This window comes from Papio anubis, chromosome X (assembly GCF_008728515.1).
Source record: "Papio anubis isolate 15944 chromosome X, Panubis1.0, whole genome shotgun sequence".
In the NCBI taxonomy this organism is placed as follows: Eukaryota; Metazoa; Chordata; class Mammalia; order Primates; family Cercopithecidae; genus Papio; species Papio anubis.
In genome coordinates, this window is record NC_044996.1 from 97783520 (window position 1) to 97805116 (window position 21597).

General features: G+C 49.2%; 2 protein-coding genes across 3 annotated transcripts in view; both read left to right on the forward strand.

The window, feature by feature from the left end:
• Window positions 1-21597, forward strand: part of ZNF41 (zinc finger protein 41) — a 349729-nt gene that overhangs the window by 133635 nt on the left and 194497 nt on the right.
• On the forward strand, window positions 625-16413 carry ELK1 (ETS transcription factor ELK1). 2 transcript variants are annotated; one of them, XM_031660945.1, is made up of 7 exons: window positions 630-822; window positions 1213-1319; window positions 10439-10682; window positions 12586-13029; window positions 13739-14170; window positions 14806-14907; window positions 14993-16413. In XM_031660945.1, the coding sequence occupies exons 3-7, from the start codon at window positions 10473-10475 to the stop codon at window positions 15089-15091; spliced, it is 1287 nt and encodes a 428-aa protein (XP_031516805.1). In that variant the 5' UTR covers window positions 630-822; window positions 1213-1319; window positions 10439-10472; the 3' UTR covers window positions 15092-16413. The 2 variants fall into 2 exon arrangements, with proteins under 2 accessions (XP_003917692.1, XP_031516805.1); XM_003917643.4 differs by lacking the exon at window positions 1213-1319 and having other exon boundaries at window positions 625-822.

Here is a 21597-nt window from a genome sequence, read left to right on the forward strand (position 1 = left end):
CTGCCCTCTGAAGGCATTTCGTTTCTGCCACTCAATGCTCCTTCGTGTGCCTGACAGCCATCCTGCCCTCCTACCGCCGCTGTGTTCTAAATTCGTCTTCTACCTAGCTCTATGGTCTTCTCTAACCAAAGAATTGCCCTGCCCGCCTACGCGGAGCCCAGCCCGACCCACTCCCGCCGACTGCTACGCCCATTTCTATACAAGTCCTGCTTCCGCTGAGCAGCGTGGCGTGCGGCACCACCCCCTTGGTGTTTTGGCAGGGGTCTAGGAGTCCCTCATCCGCCAATCAGAGAAAAACAGGGCTACCCACCCCCGTCCTTGGAGGCTGTCTTCCATCAATCCCATGTAAGCCAATCAGTGTGAGGCAGCCCCCCGCCCCCTACACACACGCCCCGAGCCTCGTCAGTTGCTCACAGTCCGTCAGTCCTTGAGCCAATCGGCGTAGAGCACCGGGAAGGCCGAACGCGCCTCCTCGGGACTCCAGGGGCCGTGAGCGTTCCATCATTTCCCCTTAGGCCAATCACGGCACAGCTCTGTGGGGAAGGGCCCGTCCCCCAACCCCTCGAGGCCTTGCGGCCGATTAATAGCGCTTTGGCCAATCAGCGAGCGGCGGGACACCGGGCTCCTCCTCCCCGGGCCCACGTGAGCTGTAGGGAAACGCAGGGGCGGCTTCTAGGTGCTGCCGCCGCCGCCGCCGCCACCGCCACCACCACCGCCACCGCCGCCTCGGAACCCAGGCCTGGGGGGCGGTGGGGCCGCGTATGGAGCCCCCGCCCCCCGGAGCTGCCAACATTGCCAACGCCACCGCCACGCTACACACAGGTGAGCTCTGGGCCTGGAGGGTGGAGGGCCCCGTCCGTGACCCCACGTATCCTTCCCGCCCCCGCGCAAAGGATGTGGCTTGGCCGGTGGCCTGCTGGTGTTCGACTCCCCGCCGCCACCACCACGGCTGGTGGACCTGCGTGTGGCATTGCTCAAGCCCTTCGTCCCTTGTAGTGGATCTGACCGTGGCCTAACCTCCCCCTCCCGTTGTGTAATGGATCGGTCTGCGTGCTTATGTTTTTCCCCACGCCAACTTAGGGTGGACTCGTCCATAGGCTTTCCCCCTACCCCCCCCCGCCCCCCACCCACCCCCACTTACAGGGAGCCAGCCTGTGACAGTGTTCAGCCCCCTTAATAGTAGGTGTATCTGAGTGTTTGGATTTCTCCTAGCCTCAACTTTCAGAAGACCCGTTCGTGGCCTTGTTTATTCCACCCCTCCTGTACATTGTAGCGAAATCAATCCGTGGCGCCGCACCCCTCCGCATCCCTCTTTAACAGTGAGTCTACCTGAGTTTGTATTCCTGCCTCCTCCAGTCCACCAATGCATCAGTCCATGGCTTTTTTCAGAACCACCTCCCCCCCGCCCCCACCACCACCACCATTTTATAGTGGATCAGTCTTCATGTTTGGATTCACGTCCCTTTAGCTATCAGTCCATTGCCCTATCTGCCCTCTCTTTTTCGTAGATTGTCACTCTAGCCCTTGGGGTTCTCTCTTATTTTTAATAGTGGATCAGTTTAGTGCTTTATATCTCCCTATTTTCAGTAGCTCAGTCCATAGCCTTTTCCCTGTCTGCTTTGAATCAGTCTGTGTGATGGCTTTTCTCTCCCTTCACTGTGGTGCAGGAGTCTGTAAGGTTTTCTACTCCCCTTCCCCTCAGGCGATGAGCCTCATCACCCCTTCCCTTTGCAGTGGATCTGTTCATTGGCCTTCCTCCCCCACACCTCTGTATGCTTGCACAGTCCCCCGCATACCCTCCCGTGAGTCCAGTGCTTTGTAATTGGGGGAAGGTCGGCCGTGTACTTTCAATTTCCTTATTTTTTTTCCCCTTCCCAGAAGAGAACGTACTGATCCTCTTTTCCTTGTGGAGCAGTGTATGGCCTTGCCTGTCCCTCACCTCTTACTAGTGGGTCAGCCTGACCACACTAGTAACCACAAAGACGTTCTGCCTCACTATAAGTGAATACATTAGCACCAGTGATGATGGTAATGCCAGTAGGAGCTAGCGTTTATTGAGCACCTGCTGTGTATCAGGCAGAGTGTTTCATATGAATGAGTTCCTTTAATCCTCACCACATCCCCATGAGATAGGTAGTGAGCGAGCTGGGCCATAGGGAGGTTAAATTCCTTACTCAAAGGTGGCCCAGGAAGTACTCAGGACACAGGATAATTTTTGAGGCTCCCCTCTTAGACCGCATCCCACCCCACGTGAGGCCTCAGTCCTTAAAAACCAAATTAGTTCCCACCTCCAAGCTTTTGTTCTTGCTGTTCCCTCTGCCTGCAGAGTGGTCTTCATTCCCCACCTTCTCTCAGCACCCACCCACCCCCCAATCCCAGCAGCTGTGTGACCTTCGATCTGTGATTTAACCACTTCCTCTCTGTACCTTTTTCTTCATTTGTGAAATGGGGGATCAGAACTAGAATCCCCTCCAGTGTAAATAAATATTACCTGTGAATTAATGGTGAAACAAGTAACCTTTCTAGCATTACCGCCTATACCTTCCCACCCCCTTACTGTGCTCCAACCACACTGGCTCCACCACACAGCTCCTCAAATATAGCAGGCATGGGCCAGCCTCAGGGCCTTTGCATTGGCTGTTCTTCGTGCCTTGAACACCACCCCCCGGATCTCTGCATGGTTCCTTTCAGCACTCTGTTCAAATACCAACCCCCAAAGGATGTTTACCACACTGTGGTGCGTGGAATGCAGTATAAAAAGATACATGTATCAAAGATGTTTCTAAGAATGCCAGTTTATATATGAGTAAGGATTTTCCTCCTTTTCAAAAGGATGTGTTCACAAGACTGAGGTATGTAATATGCTCTGTAAAGTTACAAATATAAAAGCTGTTTCTAAGAGTGCTAGTTGTATATGTGAATAAGGACTGTGTTGTTGCATTGAAAGAATGTGTTCACAAAACTGTGATGTGTAGCTGGGCACGGGTGTGCACCTATAGTCCCAACTACTCTGGAGGCCGAGGTGGGAGGATCACTTGAACCCAGAAGTTCCAGGCCAGCCTGGGCAACATAGTGAGATCCCTGTCTCTGAATAAAAACCAAAAAACAACCACTGTGGTGTGTGTAATACACTCTCCTAAAGGCACAGGCATAAGAGATGTTTCTAAGAGTAATTTGATTTTGTTGTACCTGGGTAGTGTTATTTCAGTAAAGATTGATTGTCACACCATGGTGCTTGGAATATACTATACGAAGGCACATGTATAAAGAAGAAGTTCCTAACAATGCTACTTGTAAAAACAAAAAAAGTCAACCCCTCCCTGGCCATCTGAAGCTGCACACCCAGCAGGGCTTAAGCCAGGTCCCTGCTTTGTCCCATTGCCCTTTATCACTGTCTGACACACTGTGTGGGTTGTTTGTTGTCTGTCTCTCCACATTAGAATGTGAGTCCCATGAGGACTCAGTTTTTGTCTGCTCATTCACTGCTATGTCTCCAGCAACTGAAAATGTACCAGGTAAACAGCAAATGCTCAATAAGAATTTATCCCATGAATAAATGGGAAAAAGATAATTTCAGACACCAGCATAGGGGTCAGATGGGGAAGAAGAAGGGATATGAGGGCTAGTTAGTTGGGACTGTTCATGCAACCAACCTTTACTGAGCCCCTCGTGAGTACCAGGCACTCTTCCAGGTGCTGGAATATGGCAAGGAACAAAACAGGCCGAAATATCTGTGCTTGTGGAGCAGACATTTATTAAAGTTGGGGAGGCCGGGCGCGGTGGCTCACGCCTGTAATCCTAGCACTTTGGGAGGCCGAGGTGGGCGGATTGCCTGGGCTCAGGAGTTCGAAACCAGCCTGGGCATCACGGTGAAACCCCGTCTCTACTAAAATACAAAAAATTAGCTGGGCATGGTGGCGTGCGCCTGTTATCCCAGTTACTTGGGAGGCTGAGGCAGGAGAATTGCTTGAACCCAGGAGGCGGAGGTTGCAGTGAGCCAAGATTGCACCACTGCACTCCAGCCTGGGTGACAGAGTGAAAATTCCAGCAAAAAAAAAAAAAAAAAAAAAAAAAAAAAACCAAATTAGGGAGACAGACTATGTGAACAAAATAAATAAGTTAAATTAGCATAACAGACAAATGCTGAGAAGAAATAATGAAATAGGGCAGGTAGGAATCGAGTCTTGGGGAGTGGTTGAAATCTTAGGCACAGGGAAGATGACTCTTGAATTAGGGCCTCACGGTGGAGAGGGAGGGAGCCTTAATGTCTAGGGGAAGAGCATACCAGGCAGAAGGAAGCGCCAGTGCAAAGGCCCTGAGGTGCGATGGTGCCTGCCACGTTCAAGGAACATCAAGGTGGCCAGTGTGGCTGGAGCAGAGTGCAGGGAGGGGCAGAAGGTGAGGTCACACAGGTGATTGGAGCCAGATAGTGCAGGCCGAGGTGACACATAGGATAGGATTGCAGGGGCAGGGGGAGAAGGATGACACACTAGCTAATAGCTAGTATCTGTGGAGTATCTACCACACATCAGAGGCACTTTTTTGTTCAAATACCAACCCCCAAAGGATGTTTACCACACGGTGGTGCCTGGAATGCAGTGCAAAAGATACATGTATCAAAGATGTTTCTAAGAATGCCAGTTTATATATGAATAAGGATTTTCCTCCTTTTCAAAAGGATGTGTTCACAAAACTGAGGTATGTAATATGCTCTGTGAAGGCACAGGTATGAAAGCTGTTTCTAAGAGTGCTAGTTGTATATGTGAATAAGGACTGTATTGTTGCATTGAAAGAATGTGTTCACAAAACTGTGGTGTGTAACTGGACACAGAGGCTGAGGTGGAAGGATTACTTGAGCCCAGGAGTTCCAGGCCAGCCTGGGCAACATAGTGAGATCCCTGTCTCTGAAATAAATAAATAAATAAAAATAACCACTGTGGTGTGTGTAATACACTCTCCTAAAGGCACAGGCGTAAAAGATGTTTCTAAGAGTGATTTGATTTTGTTGTACCTGGGTAGTGTTATTTCAGTAAAGTTTCATTGTTACACTATGGTGCTTGGAATATGCTATACAAAGGCACATGTATAAAAAAGAATTTCCTAACAATAGTACTTGTAGGCCGGGCGTCGTGGCTCAAGCCTGTAATCCCAGCACTTTGGGAGGCCGAGACGGGCGGATCACGAGGTCAGGAGATCGAGACCATCCTGGCTAACACGGTGAAACCCCGTCTCTACTAAAAAATACAAAAAAAAAACTAGCCGGGCGAGGTGGCGGGCGCCTGTAGTCCCAGCTACTCGGGAGGCTGAGGCAGGAGAATGGCATAAACCCTGGAGGCGGAGCTTGCAGTGAGCTGAGATCCGGCCACTGCACTCCAGCCTGGGCGACAGAGCCAGACTCCATCTCAAAAAAAAAAAAAATAGTACTTGTAAAAAAAAAAAAAAAAAAGTCAATCCCTCCTTAAGTCTTTTACAGAAGTATTTTACAGAATTGACACATTTAATGCTCACAGAAGCCTTGGAGGGTGCGTGTACTTTTGAGAATATTTGACTTTGAGAGTAAAATATCCCCATTTTACAGATGAGGAAACAGGCACAGAGAGGCTGAGTAACTTGCCCAAGGTAACCTTGAGCCAGAATAGCCAGAACAGGGGCAGAGGAACATAAGGCTGAAGACCCAGAAAGAACAGATTTGCAAGAGCAGGCAGGTTATTTGGCACCTTCGATCACGCAGAGGAAGAATGAATTCTTCCTGGAACGCGATGATTGTGTAATTGAGTCCATGAAGTGAGGCAAGAGCTCTCCCTGAGGGGAGAGCAGCCCGTGCTTACCCTCAGAGGTTGGAACTGTCTCGGAACGGTAGATAGTTCAGGGTGGCTGCCTCAGAGCCTTTGTACACGCCGTTCACTCCGCCTGGAGGCCCTCCCCCACAGCGGGCAGCCTGGCTTGCTACCTCCCCTGCTTCAGGCCAGGTGTCACTTCCTTGGGGAAGAACTCCTTGCACACCCTGTGTAAAACAGCATTCCTGTCACTCTCTAGGATCTTAGCCTTCTCTGTTTCTCTTCATGGAGCACTGGTGGTGTAAGGTGGCTAGGATTGCTCGCTAGAGCCATACCACTTATGTTTTGAATTCCGGCTCTGCCGACTTCCAGCTGTGTGACTTGGGCAGGTTACTTTTCTGTACCTCCATTGCCTCATGTGGAAAATGGAGGAAATGGTAATTCCCACCCTTTAATGGTGGTTTGAGGATTCAGTGAGTTAAATGATTCAAAGAGTGTGCAGCACATGGTAAGCATCGTATGCCTGGCTTGCATTTTTAAATTATTAAAATGTATTCATAGCATACCCGTAGGTGTCTGACAGGCCTCTGAAACTGACCATCTCCAAAACTGGCATGACCCTCCTCAAAACTTACTCTCCTGCGAGGCTCCCACCTCAGCTGACCACAATGCTGTCCTTGTGGGTAATTAGGCCACAAACCTAGACTCACCCTGGACCCTTCTCTCACCTCCCCCAGGCATGCTATCTGTCAGCAAGACCTATTTTGTGTTCAGGCTTTCTCCAGAACCCAGCCACTTCTCGCCAGCCCCACTGCTACCACCATCGTCTACCGCAGTGGCCTCTTCAGCCCCGATAGTCTATTCTCCTCACAGCCGCCAGGGGGATCCTGTTAAAATCTCAGTCACAGCCTGTCATCCCTCTGTTCACAACCCTCTCGTGGCTCCTGTCTCACTCAACGTCCTGACAGCGCTCGAAAAAGCCTGGCTCAGTCTGGCCCCCATCACTCTGTTCACCTCTCCCGCTGCCTCCCTGCTCTCCCTCCAACCCGTGCCGGCCTCCTCTCCCCCTGTCACCTACCAGTCTCCAGCCTTGGGCCCTTCACACTGGCTGCCACTTCCACCTGGCTCGCTGCTCTCAGATACTCACGAGCCCAGTTCCTTCACTTCCTTCAGGTCTCTGCCCAGTTGTCCCCTCGTTGGTGACTACTCTCCCCTGACTCTCCATGTGAAAGGAACAACTCTCCCCTGCTTGATTTCTTTTCTCATAACCCTTCCCACCATTCGACGCACTCTTGTACACGTTTGCCTTGTTTCTCACCTGCCTTCCCTGCTAAGATGTGAGCTCCTCTGGAGCAGGCATTGTTGTCTGTTTCGTTCTCGGCTGTATCCGCAGCACCTGGCCCACTCACCAAAAGCTTGCTAAGTGAAGGAGATGGAAAGAAGTAAACATATCCAAGCAAGGCAGATTGCTAGAACTCTTATGAGGGGTCAAGTGGGAGAAATGACAAAATACAAAGCCGTATGTGCTATTGAAGCTGGAAGCCCACCGTGACCTTTCACTCAGCTGATAGGTGCTGTTGCAGCTGAAAGAGGAACTGGTAAAATTGCCTGTCTTTGCCACCAGGAGTCACTCTGAACTCTTTGGGCTTTTGAAACAAGCCTGCCTGCAAAACAAATTCAGTGAGGTCTCTGGTGACAGGACTCTCTAATCGGACACTTCATGGCTTTGTGACTTGTATAATTGAACAGGAAGCTCATGTTTATTTCCAGTTTGCTCTCAGGAAAGAAAGCAGTAATGGGGTGACAGGGAGGATCCTGTTCTTTGAGGGACATGCTAAGAGGGAGCAGTTGGTGTGAGGGGCCATTTAGTCTAATGGCGAGATGCTTAGCCAACTGGAACCTGACTGCCTGGCTCCAAATGCTGGCTCTGCCACTTGTGGACTGTGGAAGGTACGTAGACATTTGTGCCTCCGCTGCCTCATTTGTAAATTAATGACAGTAAGACTACCTACTTCTCAGAGGCGTGATAAGGGATAAATGAGTCAATGCCCATTAAAAAAATATAACAGTACAGGTGTACATGCCCTTATCCAAAACCCCTGGTGCCAGATGCGTTTCAGAATTTCAATTTCTTCAGATTTCAGAAAGGTAACATGATGCATATACGATGTTACATAACACCTCTTAGTAAGCTCTGCAGTCGGCTGTGTTCATATTTATGCAGCAAAATGTATGAACACTCTCACACTAAGTGAGAATCAATAAAGACCAGAAAGGGCCTTGTTTCATTTCAAATCAGGTTTTGCTGCCAAAAGAGGTATAAGAAGCTTTCTGCTTTTAGAGCATTTTGGATTTTGGAATAGCAGATAAGGGACTATGAACAAATCAGAAACTAATATTTAGAGCTTATCATATACCTCAGGCATATAATATTTAATCTATACAATATCTCTATGAACTAGGTATTGTTATCCCCATTTTAGCAATGGGCATATCATTATCCCTGTTTTACACATGAGAAAATTGAGGTACAAAGAGGTTAAAGAATATCAGCCAAGCGTGGTGCCTCATGCCTATAATCCTAGCACTTTAGGAGGCCAGGGAGAGAGGATTGCTTGAGCCTGGGAGTTCAAGAACAGCCTGGGCAACGTAGTGAGACCCCATTTCTAAAAAGAAAAGAAAAAGAATATGCACAGGGTCACACAGCTAATAAGTGGCAGAACCAGGATTCAAACACTGGCAGTCTGGCCCTAGTGCCTGGGCAGTTGTCCAGCAGGTCATATTGCCTCTGGTTAGAACAGTGCCTGATGTGTATTAAGCTCTCAATAGATATTAATTATTGCTGTCATCGAGAAAGAGAACATTCAGAGCCGAGCATGGTGTCTCGCACCTGTAATCCCAGCACTTTGGAAGGTCAAGGTGGGAGGTGGGTGGATCACTTGAGGTCAGGAGTTCAAGACCAGCCTGGCCAACATGGTGAAACCATGTCTCTACTAAAAATACAATAATTAGCCGGTCGTGGTGGTGGGTACCTGTAATCCCAGCTATGCGGGAAGCTGAGGCACGAGACTCACTTGAACCTGGGAGGCAGAGGTTGCAGTGAGTCAAGATTGTGCCACTACGCTGCCCTCCAGCCTGGGCGACAGAGAGAGACTCCATCTCAAAAAAAAAAAAAAAAAACAAAGAGAACATTCAGGGATAGTAACAGGACAGAGAGATCAGGCGTTCAGTTTTAGGACGGCTTCATAAAGGAAAGGACCTTCAAGGTGGAATTTGAAAGATGAGAAAGACTGCTAGGCAGAAGAAGGAAGCCCCACGTGGAGTGAGCAGCCTTTGCAAGGCTCTGGCAAAAAAACCTGAAAAACTTAACATTTATGTGGTAGAAGATACAGATAACACTCAAATAAGGGGGATGGAACTAATTTTCTATTCTTGCTGTAATAAATTATCACAAATTTAGCTGCTTAAAATAACATATTTGTGGCTGGGTGCAATGGCTCACGCCTGTAATCCCAGCACTTTGGGAGGCCAAGGCGGGTGGATCACAAGATTGGGAGTTTGAGACCATCCTGCCTAACACGGTGAAACCCCGTCTGTACTGAAAATACAAAAAAAACTAGCCAGGCGTGGTGACGGGCACCTGTAGTCCCAGCTACTCGGGAGGCTGAGGCAGGAGAATGGCGTGAACCCGGGAGGTGGAGCTTGCAGTGAGCCAAAATGGTGCCACTGCACTCCAGCCTGGGTGACAGAGCGAGACTCTGTCTCAAAAAAAAAAAATTTTTTTTTTTAATAATGAGTTATATTTATACCTGTTATACCTGTTGACCTGAGGAGAATTTTGAGAGTCCACAGAAAAAAAAAAAAATTGTTATAGGTCAGAAGTCCCACACTGGTCTCAGTGGGCTGAAATCAAGGTATTGGCAGGGTTGTGTTCCTTCTGGAGGCTCTAGGGGAAAATCCATTTCCTGCTCATTCAAGTTGTTGGCAGAATCCAATTCCTTGAGGTCGTAGGACTGAATTCCCTGTTTCTTTACTGTCTGTCAGCTGATAGCCATTCCCAGCTTTAAGAGGCTGCCCACAGTCCTTGGCTCTGAGCCCCCTTCCTCCATCTTCAAAGCCAACAATGGCAGGTTGAGTCCCTCTCACATTTTGAATCTCCCCTGCCTCTTCTGTCATCACATCTCTGAGCTACCTTTCTTTCTTCATCATCTGCTTTTCAGAGCTCATATGATTAGATTGAATTTAATCAAATAATCCAGAAATAATCTCCCTGTCTTAAGGTTTGTAACCTTAATTTCATCTGCAAAGTTCTTTTCTGCTACGTAGTATAAATAACATACAGGTTCCAAGGATTAGGATGTGGAGCAGGGGTGGCATCATCTGGCCTACCACAGTGTGCCCTCTGACCGCCACAGATTCACATTTGTCCCACAGGCAAAATACATTCACACCATCCTAAGATACTCATGAGTTGTATCCCATCACAGGGAGCATCCCAAGCTGGACTGGGGAGCTAGAAGTTAGTCTGGGAATGTTTAGGGAATGATGGTAGGGTTTGAGGACAGAGATGGAGAAAAGATGACAAAAAAAGGAATCCTCCTCCCCCTGACCTCTGCCCCTCCTATGTCGACAGCCTCTCAACTCAGCTGTTTGCTCTCCAGGTACCCCTGGGATGGCGTGAGCACTCCCCCAGCGATGGACCCATCTGTGACGCTGTGGCAGTTTCTGCTGCAGCTGCTGAGAGAGCAAGGCAATGGCCACATCATCTCCTGGACTTCACGGGATGGTGGTGAATTCAAGCTGGTGGATGCAGAGGAGGTGGCCCGGCTGTGGGGGCTACGCAAGAACAAGACCAACATGAATTACGACAAGCTCAGCCGGGCCTTGCGGTACTACTATGACAAGGTACAGTCTCTCAGACCAGGGCTGGGACCCCCCCTAACATTTATATCAGAGATTTTATTTTGTTTTGATTGCCATAGCTATGACTTTGAAAACAATGTTAACATTTATCAGTTTTTAACCCATCCATTGGTACCGTCAGGCCAGTATTGGGCCCCTAAGCACTATCTCACCTACTTTCTTGTCTTACTGCTTTGGCAAAAACCATCATTGCATTATTAATACTGACTCCTACTCCCACTCTGAGATCCCCAAAGTGATGCTGCCCTGCCATGCACATTTCATTTTCGTGTCATATTCCTATAGCCAACATTTTGAAAACATGGTTAATAATGGTTGGTCCTCATTCTGTCCTCTGGAAGCCCTAGACCAGTGCTGGGCTTCCCTAGTTATTTCATAGTCTTCTCTTATTCCAGAATATTTCATATTCCTAGAATCAAAACCTCCCTGACAGTATTATACCAGCTTTTGCTTACTTTGTCCTCTGGGACCCCAACATTTTTAACCAATTATTTTCTTCTCTTATTCCTTAAGCTAAAACCTCTGCAACAACATGTTTAGTACCAGCTTCCACACCCTATCTTCTTAAATTCCCAGAGCAGCACTGGTCTACCCCAATATTTATATCAATTGTTTTCATTATCTTATTCCTACAGCTAAAATTTAAAATTTCCCCCATTCTGCCCTCTCAGACCCCCAGGCCACTGCTGGGTTTCCCCTCCCCCCAATATTTATACAAGTTATTTCATCTTCTTATTCCTCCTGCTGAAACTTCCAAACAATATTCATGAATATCCCTTTTTGTTCCTCTTTTGAGAAACACGGGCCCACCCTGTGACATATCTGACCAGCACTAAGACTTCCGCAGAATGCCCTAGTGCTCCCACACTCCTCTTGCCCGTGCCCCCCAGAACAGCCCTGGACCTATGCTGCATACCCTTCATAGTTTATGGCATTTATTCCATTTTCATATTTTATTCCTTGAGCTCAACCCTCCAGAACAATATTAGTAATGAGGCTCCCTCACTGTGCCCTCTGGGAACACTAGGTCATCTCTGAGACCCACCAGACCTGAAAAACCCCAAACATGCTCTGTGACCCACCCAAGCCAGCCTTGATATAGGCCCTCTCCCAATATTTATACCAGTATTTTTAATATTCTTGTCTAATTGCTGTTAGTTACTTCATTTTCTTACCGCTTTAGCTTCAACCTCCATAGTGGTATTAATAATGAGGCCTCCTCGCCCTCTCCTCTGCAGTGACCTTGCCCTATTCCACTTCTGTGTCATTAGCTTCAAATAATCCTCTGTATTAATAATTCATCGCCCCATCCATCTATATTAATTTACTTTCTTCCAACATTTATATCAGTTACTTCATTTTCTTGTCTTACTGCATTTGCTAGTCTCCAAAACTGTGTCCTGACAGTCACCCACAAGGCCTGGCCTGTGAACCCCTGGTTCTTGGAGCCAAGAAGACTTGCTCCCACACCTACTACCTTCCCTTCACGGGCCCCATTGTGAAGAGGAGCCACAGTGTGGAGGGGGTGGGAAAATCAGATAGATAGACCTGGAGAGTGACAGAGGGAGGCTTGGAAAGGGGTGGATGGGAAGGGGCTTAAAGAAAGAATTGTTGTGGAGAGAAGAGAGAAAGGGGAGGAACTAGGGAGGGGTATAGATAAGGGGAATCTAGGGGGAGAGGAAAGAGGTAGAAACCAACGGGAGAGGAAATGGGCTGACAGGCTGAGAGGGGAACTTACAGAGGAGGGACAGGAAAGCCAGAGAGGGGCAAGTGGGAAGAGAGCCACTAGGAGAAGAGAAACACCACTCCACCCCGACATACACACACCCTGCCTCCAGCCTGCCCCTTTCCTCTCAGGCCCTCTGTTCCTCTCCTCCCTTTCTAGAACATCATCCGCAAGGTGAGCGGCCAGAAGTTCGTCTACAAGTTTGTGTCCTATCCTGAGGTCGCAGGGTGCTCCACTGAGGACTGCCCGCCCCAGCCAGAGGTGTCTGTTACCTCCGCCATGCCAAATGTGGCCCCTGCTGCTGTACATGCCACCCCAGGGGACACTGCCTCTGGAAAGCCAGGCACACCCAAGGGTGCAGGAATGGCAGGCCCGGGTGGTTTGGCACGCAGCAGCCGGAACGAGTACATGCGTTCGGGCCTCTATTCCACCTTCACCATCCAGTCTCTGCAGCCACAGCCACCCCCTCATCCTCGGCCTGCTGTGGTGCTCCCCAATGCAGCTCCTGCAGGAGCAGCAGCGCCCCCCTCGGGGAGCAGGAGCACCAGTCCAAGCCCCTTGGAGGCCTGCCTGGAGGCTGAGGAAGCCGGCTTGCCTCTGCAGGTAAGGACTGGAATATAGAAATCCAGTAAGAGGAGGCAGTAAAGAGGACGGATGTGTAATCCCCGGATGATGAGGGAGGCTGGTAGAAGACACATAGTGCTCCTGTTAAAGGAGATAATGGTGGAAGGAAGAACACAGACATCCTCTTAGAAGGAGGGATGGGGCAGAGAGCTACACAAATCCTGAGACAGAAAGGGGAGAATACTGTGCTAAAGTTAGTAGCTGCCGAACATGTAGGTGCCTGAAATATATTTGTTTAATGCACCAGTTCTCACACTCTAGCGCTCATCAGAATCACCTGTAGGACTTGTTAAACCACAGATTGCCAGGCACACCCCCAGAGTTTCTGAATATGTGGGGCTGGGGAGGGGCCCAATAATTTGTATTTTTAACTTGTTACCAAATGAGGCAGATGTTGCTGGTTCAGAGGAAGGTAAATTTTTGAGAACCACTGTTTTAATGAATGAGGATGGTATCCCTCAGATTCCTACCTGCTTCAGGTTGTCTTACCCCAAGTCCCCTGTCCCATAGGAGGACTTGCCCCAGAGGAAGCCCTACTTCCTTGATGAAGTCCTATGTCCTGTTGGAGAACCTGCTCTGATGCCCCCAGTACCAAGTGCCACTTTCCCGGGGAAATCACTGGGTAGCCCACAGGAGAATCCTGTGGCCCCAACAATCCTTACCCTCTTTGTACCTGCTCCTCTCCCAGGTCATCCTGACTCCGCCCGAGGCCCCAAACCTGAAATCGGAAGAGCTGAATGTGGAGCCAGGTTTGGGCCGGGCTTTGCCCCCAGAAGTGAAAGTGGAAGGGCCCAAGGAAGAGTTGGAAGTTGCCAGGGAGAGAGGGTTTGTGCCGGAAACTACCAAGGCCGAGCCAGAAGTCCCTCCACAGGAGGGCGTGCCAGCCCGGCTGCCCGCGGTTGTTATGGACACCGCAGGGCAGGCGGGCAGCCACGTGGCTTCCAGCCCTGAGATCTCCCAGCCACAAAAGGGCCGGAAGCCCCGGGACCTAGAGCTTCCACTCAGCCCGAGCCTGCTAGGTGGGCCAGGACCCGAACGGACCCCAGGATCGGGAACTGGCTCCGGCCTCCAGGCGCCTGGGCCGGCGCTAACTCCGTCCCTACTTCCTACACATACATTGGTGAGTGCCTGCGGAGGTGTGGGATGGGTGGGTGCCAACCCCAATGGGACTGGCATGTGGCAGGTGACTAACAGGAATCAGAGGAGGGCGAATGTGGTTGTCCCTGAAGAGGGTGGAGCCTTCGAGTGTGATTGACTGGGCTGACGCTGGACTGGAGGGATGGGGTTTGATTAGTGAAGGGCAGGGCTGGGGACTTTTGTGGGTGGGACCAAGGGGCTTTCTGTGGGACTGTTTCTGGGTTGGGGTGTGGCTTAAGGAACCTGAGCAGGGCTTTTTGGTCTGGGATTTGCATATGGGATTTCACGGGTGGGACATGAGTTAGAAGTTGACCCTGAGCTGTTTGGATGGTGACTTGAGAGGTTTGAGAGCAGCATTTGGATAGGGTCTTGTGGGTGGTCTTGACCAATGAGGTCTCTAACTGAGGGTGGGCTCTCGGGAATAGGGAGCGGGGGGTGTCTACGGAGTTTGAGAGATCGTAGGCATGGCCTCCGTAGTTACCATCTAGGTGTGTGCACTTTGGGGAGTGACCCTGGGAGTGTGAGTGGGAAATCTGTGGTGGGGCTAGGCCCAAGTCCCTTCCAGCATCCCACATCTACTCTCTACTCACTTGAGCTCCGACCACCCTCTCCCCACAGACCCCGGTGCTGCTGACACCCAGCTCGCTGCCTCCCAGCATTCACTTCTGGAGCACCCTGAGTCCCATTGCACCCCGTAGCCCGGCCAAGCTCTCCTTCCAGGTAGGATCCTCTTTCCCCATTTTGGACAGGGTGACAGACCCAAGAATGGCCCCCATCTGTGACCTCTCGCTCTTTTTACCCCCAGTTTCCATCCAGTGGCAGCGCCCAGGTGCACATCCCTTCCATCAGCGTGGATGGCCTCTCGACCCCCGTGGTGCTCTCCCCAGGGCCCCAGAAGCCATGACTACTACCACCACCACCGCCACCACCCCCCCCCCCCCCTTCTGGGGTCACTCCATCCATGCTCTCTCCAGCCAGCCATCTCAAGGAGAAACATAGTTCAACTGAAAGACTCATGCTCTGATTGTGGTGGGGTGGGGATCCTTGGGAAGAATTACTCCCAAGAGTAATTCTCATTATCTCCTCCACAGAAAACACACAGCTTCCACAACGTCTCTGTTTTCTGGCAGTCCCCCAGTGGCCGCCCTTACACGTCTCCTACATCAATGGTAGGGGCGGTTTATTTATTTATTTTTTGAAGGCCACTGGGAGGAGCCTGACCTAACCTTTTAGGGTGGTTAGGACATCTCCCCCACCTCCCCACTTTTTTCCCCAACACAAGACAATCGGGGTCTGGCTTGAGAACGACCTTTCTTTCTTTATTTCTCAGCCTGCCCTTGGGGAGATGAGGGAGCCCTGTCTCCATTTTCAGATGTGAGTAGAAGAGTTAGTTTGTTTTGTTTTATTATTCCTGGCCATACTCAGGGGTCCAGGAAGAATTTGTACCATTTAATGGGTTGGGAGTCTTGGCCAAGGAAGAATCACACCCTTGGAATAGAAATTTCCACCTCCCCAGCCTTTCTCTCAGACAGCTTATCCTTTTTCAACCAACTTTGGCCAGGGAGGAATGTCCCTTTTGTTCTTCTTCCCCCTGAAAAGCCATTCCTTTGTCTGCCAACCTCCCTGGGGTCCTGCCTGTTTCCTCCCAATGGAGGGTTTTTTTGGGCGGTGGTCCCCGTCTGGGGGGCCCCTCCAGCCAGTTCTCCAGGTCTCCCTGTCTCTCCCCCGCTGCCATTTTGATAGTATAATCTATTTTTAAATGGGGCTTTTCAATAGGGGAGAGGGAGTCATCTCTTCCTATATTTAGTGGGGTGGGTGGGAAGGAAGGGATTTGGGGGGGAATCTTCCTGCCGCCTCCCCCCTCCAAGTGTTTATTTTTGATACCAAACGTGTATTTTCAGTTCCCTCCCTCCCAGCCCCCCAATTTCCTGCGGGCGGGTACAAAGGACCCTTTCAATGTCCCTGGAGTTGGGAGGGAGGAATGGGGGACATAAAGCCTGTCCTGTCTCTATTCTAGGCAAGAGAGAGTGGGTTCAAAAGACTCCTGGGCTCACCTGTTAGTGCTGGCCCAGCCCAGGCCTCGGGACCTGGGGGTTGGTGATTTGGGGGACGGTGCTACACTCGTCTCCACTGTTTGTTTTACTTCCCCAAAATGGACCTTTTTTTTTTCTAAAGAGTCCCAGAGAATGGGGAATTGTTCCTGTAAATATATATTTTTCAAAGTGATGCTGGAGGCTGCTGGCACTTTTTCTCTGATGTTGTAAGGACTAGCTGAGTGTGACAAGCATGACTGTGGAGGGTGTGAGGCAGAGGTTGATCGTGAGAGAAATGGTGTGATGGCGTGTGTAAGAAACAGTAGTAGGGACTGCATATTGGTAACCATGTGTGTGTCAGAGATGTGGAAAGCTGTGATTGTGTGTGAGAGAGTACAGAAGTTGTGACCACAGACTTTTGATGGTGTGTCTATGTGGGAAATCGCGGCCGTGTTTCAGAAAACAACTGAGCCTGGATGAGTAGTCAAGGTACTGTACAAGAACCTGTGATGGTATGCACAAAATAATATCTACGAGAAGAGAGTAGGGACTGCAGCCCCATCAGTGTTTGATGGTGAGCAAGACAGACTGAGTGACCCAAACCGCATGTGAGAGACTACGTGGGCATGAAACTACAGTAGAGGTTGTCAGGGATTGTGGCAAAGATGGTATAGGTGACAAACCTCATTATAGGCGACTCAACGTTTGAGAAATAGACAATGTACAAAACTACTTGAGCCTGTAGTGTCAGCTAAAGCTGTAAGACTGTATGGGTGCGAACTTGATTGTACGAGAGAGAATGGCTATGAGACCAAACCAGCAACTGGGACCAAAGACACAAGAAGGTGCAACTGTGTGTACGAAAGCAGGCGTGAGAGACTGTAGCAAAGACTGAGAAACAAAACGAATGGCTGTGACTGGGAGAGTGTGACAGGCCGTGTGTGTGTGTGTACACCTGAAACTAGTGGCAAATCGATTTACCGTTACTGCCACATTCTGTCCCACAGGTTCAGGAACTGTGAGGAAGTGGGAGAGAAAATGACAGTGAGCCGGACGGAGCCACTGACATGGTGTTCTCGAGAGACCGCGTCACTGAGCATGCGAGGGAAAGGGGCAAGGAACTATTGATAGACTTGCAGTAGCGGTAACTGGGAGTTAGCAACTGTGGGAGAGGAACTTGACAACTGAGTGATGTCAGAGCGTCAGGGGGTTTGTGAAAGAGTTCATAAGCAACCATAAATCCGGGGCCACGCAAAAGAGCTGAGCAAATGAGACACGGCAAGTGACCACGTGGCGGTGTGTGAGAAACTTGTAAAGCTGTGCACGTGTGTCCATGCTGAGCTTCCCATATGAAGAAAATGACGGTGTGCACGACCGAGACAGGGCCTGGGTGACTGTAGGTGACTTATCAAGGGCCTAATGGTGATTGTGAAATAGTGACCGAGTATATCAGAAGCTGACTGAGGGACAGTGATGACTCAGACAGTGGCTGAGAAACTGATTATACCATTGGTAAAACCCTTTGCAAGAGACTTTATGAAAGGCTGTAAATCAAGGACTGAGGGTGCTGGAAGCTGACTGAGAAGAAACGTGAGACTAGGTGACGACGGTGTCTGAGATGCTGTGTGATTGTGTATGCGTGTGAATGTCTTCGTGGGAGAGGCTGTAATCGGGGATCGTGGGTGTGTGAAAAAGTGGCTTGAGTGAGAAAAGGGTAGGAGAGGTGGTGATTTTTGTGCATGTGTGGGAAACTTCATGAGAGACTAGTTAGTGGTGACTATAAATCAGTGACTATTTGTGTATGTGAGAAAGTAACAGGCCAAATGAGTGGCTCAACATTTCATGAGATTGTGTGAGTGTGCATGCATATGTAAGGAACTGACTGGTGAGAGAAAATATTGGCAATATTGACTGAATGAGACAGGCTGTTAAACATGATTGTGTGTGTGAAACTGTTAGAAGGAGACTGTAGTAAGGCTGGAATCCATGACACAGAAAATGACTGTATGAGTGACAGAATGTCTGAGAGGCTGTGTGATTAAGAGAATATAGTAGAGGTTGTAAATCCAGGCTGGATGCGGCGGCTCATGCTTGTAATCCCAGCACTTTGGGAGGCCGAGGTGGGAGGATCACTTGAGACCAGGAGCTTGAGACCAGCCTGGGCCACATGGTGAGACCCCATCTCTACTAAAACTTAGAAAAATTAGCATAAGTAGTATTGTGCACCTGTAATCCCAGCTACATGGGAGGCTGACGTGGGAGGACCACTTGAGGCTAGGAGTTTGAGTTTGAGACCAACCTGCAACATAGCAGGACCCTGCCGCTACTAAAACAAAAACGAAAAAAATTACCCAGGTATAGTGGTGCACACCTGTAGTCCCAGCTACTGAGGACACAGGTGGGAGCATCGCTTGAGCCCAGGACTTTGAATTCAAGACCAACCTGGACAATGTGGCAAAACTCTGTCTCTCCAAATAATTTTAAAAATTAGCCAGGTGTGGCGTGTGCCTGTAGTCCCAGCTACTCGGGAGGCTGAGGTGGGAGGATGGCTTGAGCCCAGGAGGTTGAGGCTGCAGTCTGCGATGACGCCACTGCACTCCAGCCTGGGTAACAGAACCAGACCTTGTCTCAAAAAGAAAAGAAAAAAACAGAACTGTGTAGATAGGTTTAAAAAAAAGAGAGAGAAAATAACAGACCAAATGAGACTGTATGAGAGGCCACAGGTCAAATGTTCCAGGCCCTGGAGAAAAACCTTCTCTGTTTTTCCTCTTCCTCCACAGGCCCCTCCTGCTCAGTTCCCTGGGCCGGCTTCTCCTACTTCTCAAAAACTTGAAATACTGGGGTTCCCCAGGGCAAAGCCCTGGGACTCCTTTCTCTCTTCTCATGCATCCCCTCTAGGTCATCTTATCCCGGTCTTCGCACTTGAAATACAACTTACCCTCCATGGGATGCCCACATTTTTACCTCCAAGTCAGACTGTCCTTCTGGCACTTACCAGAATCTCTAAAGTTTTATTTCATTGATTGATTCATTTAGCAGATGTTTATTGAGCATCTACTGTTTGCTGGTGCCTATCTAATGTCCTGCAGACCCAGCAGTTAACAAGCCAGACAAAAATCCCTGCCCTTGTGGAACTGATATTTAGGGAGTGAGAATAACAAGAAGCAGGCAAATACATAGTAGCAGGTAGGGATGTAATAATTAAATAAGACAAGACTCTCACTCCTTGTTTAAGAAATCTGCAGTCATTTTATTGCTAAACGTGTGGGAGAAGATAGAGTGCCGACAGTCCTCTTCCACAGGGAATCCTATGAGTATTTATAAGTTTAAAAACAAAGGAAATATTGATAATATTATTACCAGGGCAACAGGTGGTTAAATAAAGCAGCCAGCCAGAATTTCAGATATCTTTTCTTTTTTTTTTTTTTTTTTTTTTTTTTGAGACAGAGTCCCACTCTGTCACCCAGGCTGGAGTGCTGTGGCACAATCTCAGCTCACTGCAGCCTCCGCCTCCCGAGTTCAAGTGATTCTCCTGCCTCAGTCTCCCAAGTAGCTGGGATTACAGGCTTCCGCCACCACACCTGGCTAATTTTTGTATTTTTAGTAGAGACGGGGTTTTACCATGTTGGCCAGGCTGGTCTCGAACTCCTGACATCAGGTGATCCACCTGCCTTGATCTCCCAAAGTGTTGGGATTACAGGCATGAGCCACCGCGCCCAGCCAATTTCAGCTTTCTTGGAGAGTTTGTTTTCACAGGATAACACAGCAATGATTGTCTTGAAGTCTTAGAATCTTAACAAGACTCCTTTGTTCAAAGCACATTTTCAAGGATAGGCTTATGTTATCAGAGAACAGAGTACATCTGTAATGGATACAGATATTAACACATACCTTACTGCCCATAAAACAAGTGTTCCTGAAGAACTTCTGTTTTAACAGCTGACCAAATTATTACATTTGAATTTGCAGAATGGTATCTCTCCCTGCCTCCCTGAGAGCAGAGGAAATTAGGCATTGCCCTCCTATCTTTCTTACGCTTCTTTTTGTTAATTAAAAGCAAAATAAAATTTTAAAGCAAGCCCTGGAGTTTCATTAGGGTTTATAAAAAAAAAAAAAAGAAGGGCTGGTGTGATGGCTCATGCCTGTAATCCCAGCACTTTGGGAGGCTGAGGGTTGGGAGAAAATCTTGAAGCCAGGCATTTGAGACCAGCCTGGGCAACACAACGAGATCCCATCTATACAGAAAATAAAAATATTAGTTGTGTAGTGGTGTGTGCCTGTAGTCCCCGCTACTTGGGGACACTAAGGTAGGAAAATCAATTGAGCCCAGGAGTTTGAGGCTGCAGTGAGCCATGATCAGACCACTGTACTCCAGCCCAGGTGACAGCAAGACTCTGTCTCTTTAAAAAAAAAAAAAAAAGTTTGAAAGCTACTGGGCTAGAGAGTGACAGGGATGCCAGACAAGGGTATGGGGAAGACCTCTGTGAGGAGGGGGAACATTTATTATCCATCTTCTCGGGGGCCAGGATTTTTGTCCTATTCTGTGCTCTAATGCTGAGAACCGTATCTGGCATCCAGTAGGTGCTCAATAAATGTTGAATAAATTTATCAAACACAGAGCACCTACTATATGCCAGGCACTGTTCTAATTACTTTCCAAAAGCTTAACTCCTGACCGGGCACTGTGACTCACGCCTGTAATCCTAGCACTTTGGGAGGCTGAGGCAGGTGGATAACCTGAGGTCAGGAGTTCGAGACCAGCCTGGCCAACATGGTGAAACCCTATCTCCACTAAAAATACAAAAATCAGCTGGACATGGTGGTGCACGCCTGTAATCTCAGCTATTTAGGAGGCTGAGGCAGGAGAATTGGTTGAAATTGGGAGGCAGAGGTTGCAGTGAGCCGAGATCATGACACTGCACACCAGCCTGGGCGACAGAGTGAGACTCCATCTTGAAAAAACAAACAAAAGCTTAACTCACAATCTCTGCGACACACCCTACCTATGTTGTAGGTGCTGTCTGTGAGCACATTTTACAGAGAGGAAACAGGCTCCAGAAGGGGGGTGTTATCTGCCCGAGGGTTCTCTGATGGAACATGGCCCCGCTTGTTCCCTCCTAATCACCCCAGACCCTGGTGTTGTCCCCAGTTGGGCCCATGGGGCAATGGATAGCCCCTATTCCTCTCCTGAATCCCTCCCCAGGCTCCTGCCACTTCCCTTTCTCACTTCCTTTGTGCTGACCACCCCCACCACAAGCTGACCACAGGGAACCTCTCAGGAAACGAGGGCCGAGGTTAAGGCTGGAGGTTAAGGCAGGGTGGAAGATGGAGCAATTGCCTCGATGCCTCCTCCACCCCCATGAGCAGGGACACACTG

Excerpts from the sequence above, each read along its gene's own strand:
- ELK1 (XM_003917643.4), top strand. The coding sequence starts at position 10,473 with ATGGACCCATCTGTGACGCTGTGGCAGTTTCTGCTGCAGCTGCTGAGA. Across the intron at positions 13,030-13,738 it reads AAGCCGGCTTGCCTCTGCAG|GTCATCCTGACTCCGCCCGA; the intron begins GTAAGGACTGGA and ends CTCCTCTCCCAG. Across the intron at positions 14,171-14,805 it reads TACTTCCTACACATACATTG|ACCCCGGTGCTGCTGACACC; the intron begins GTGAGTGCCTGC and ends CTCTCCCCACAG.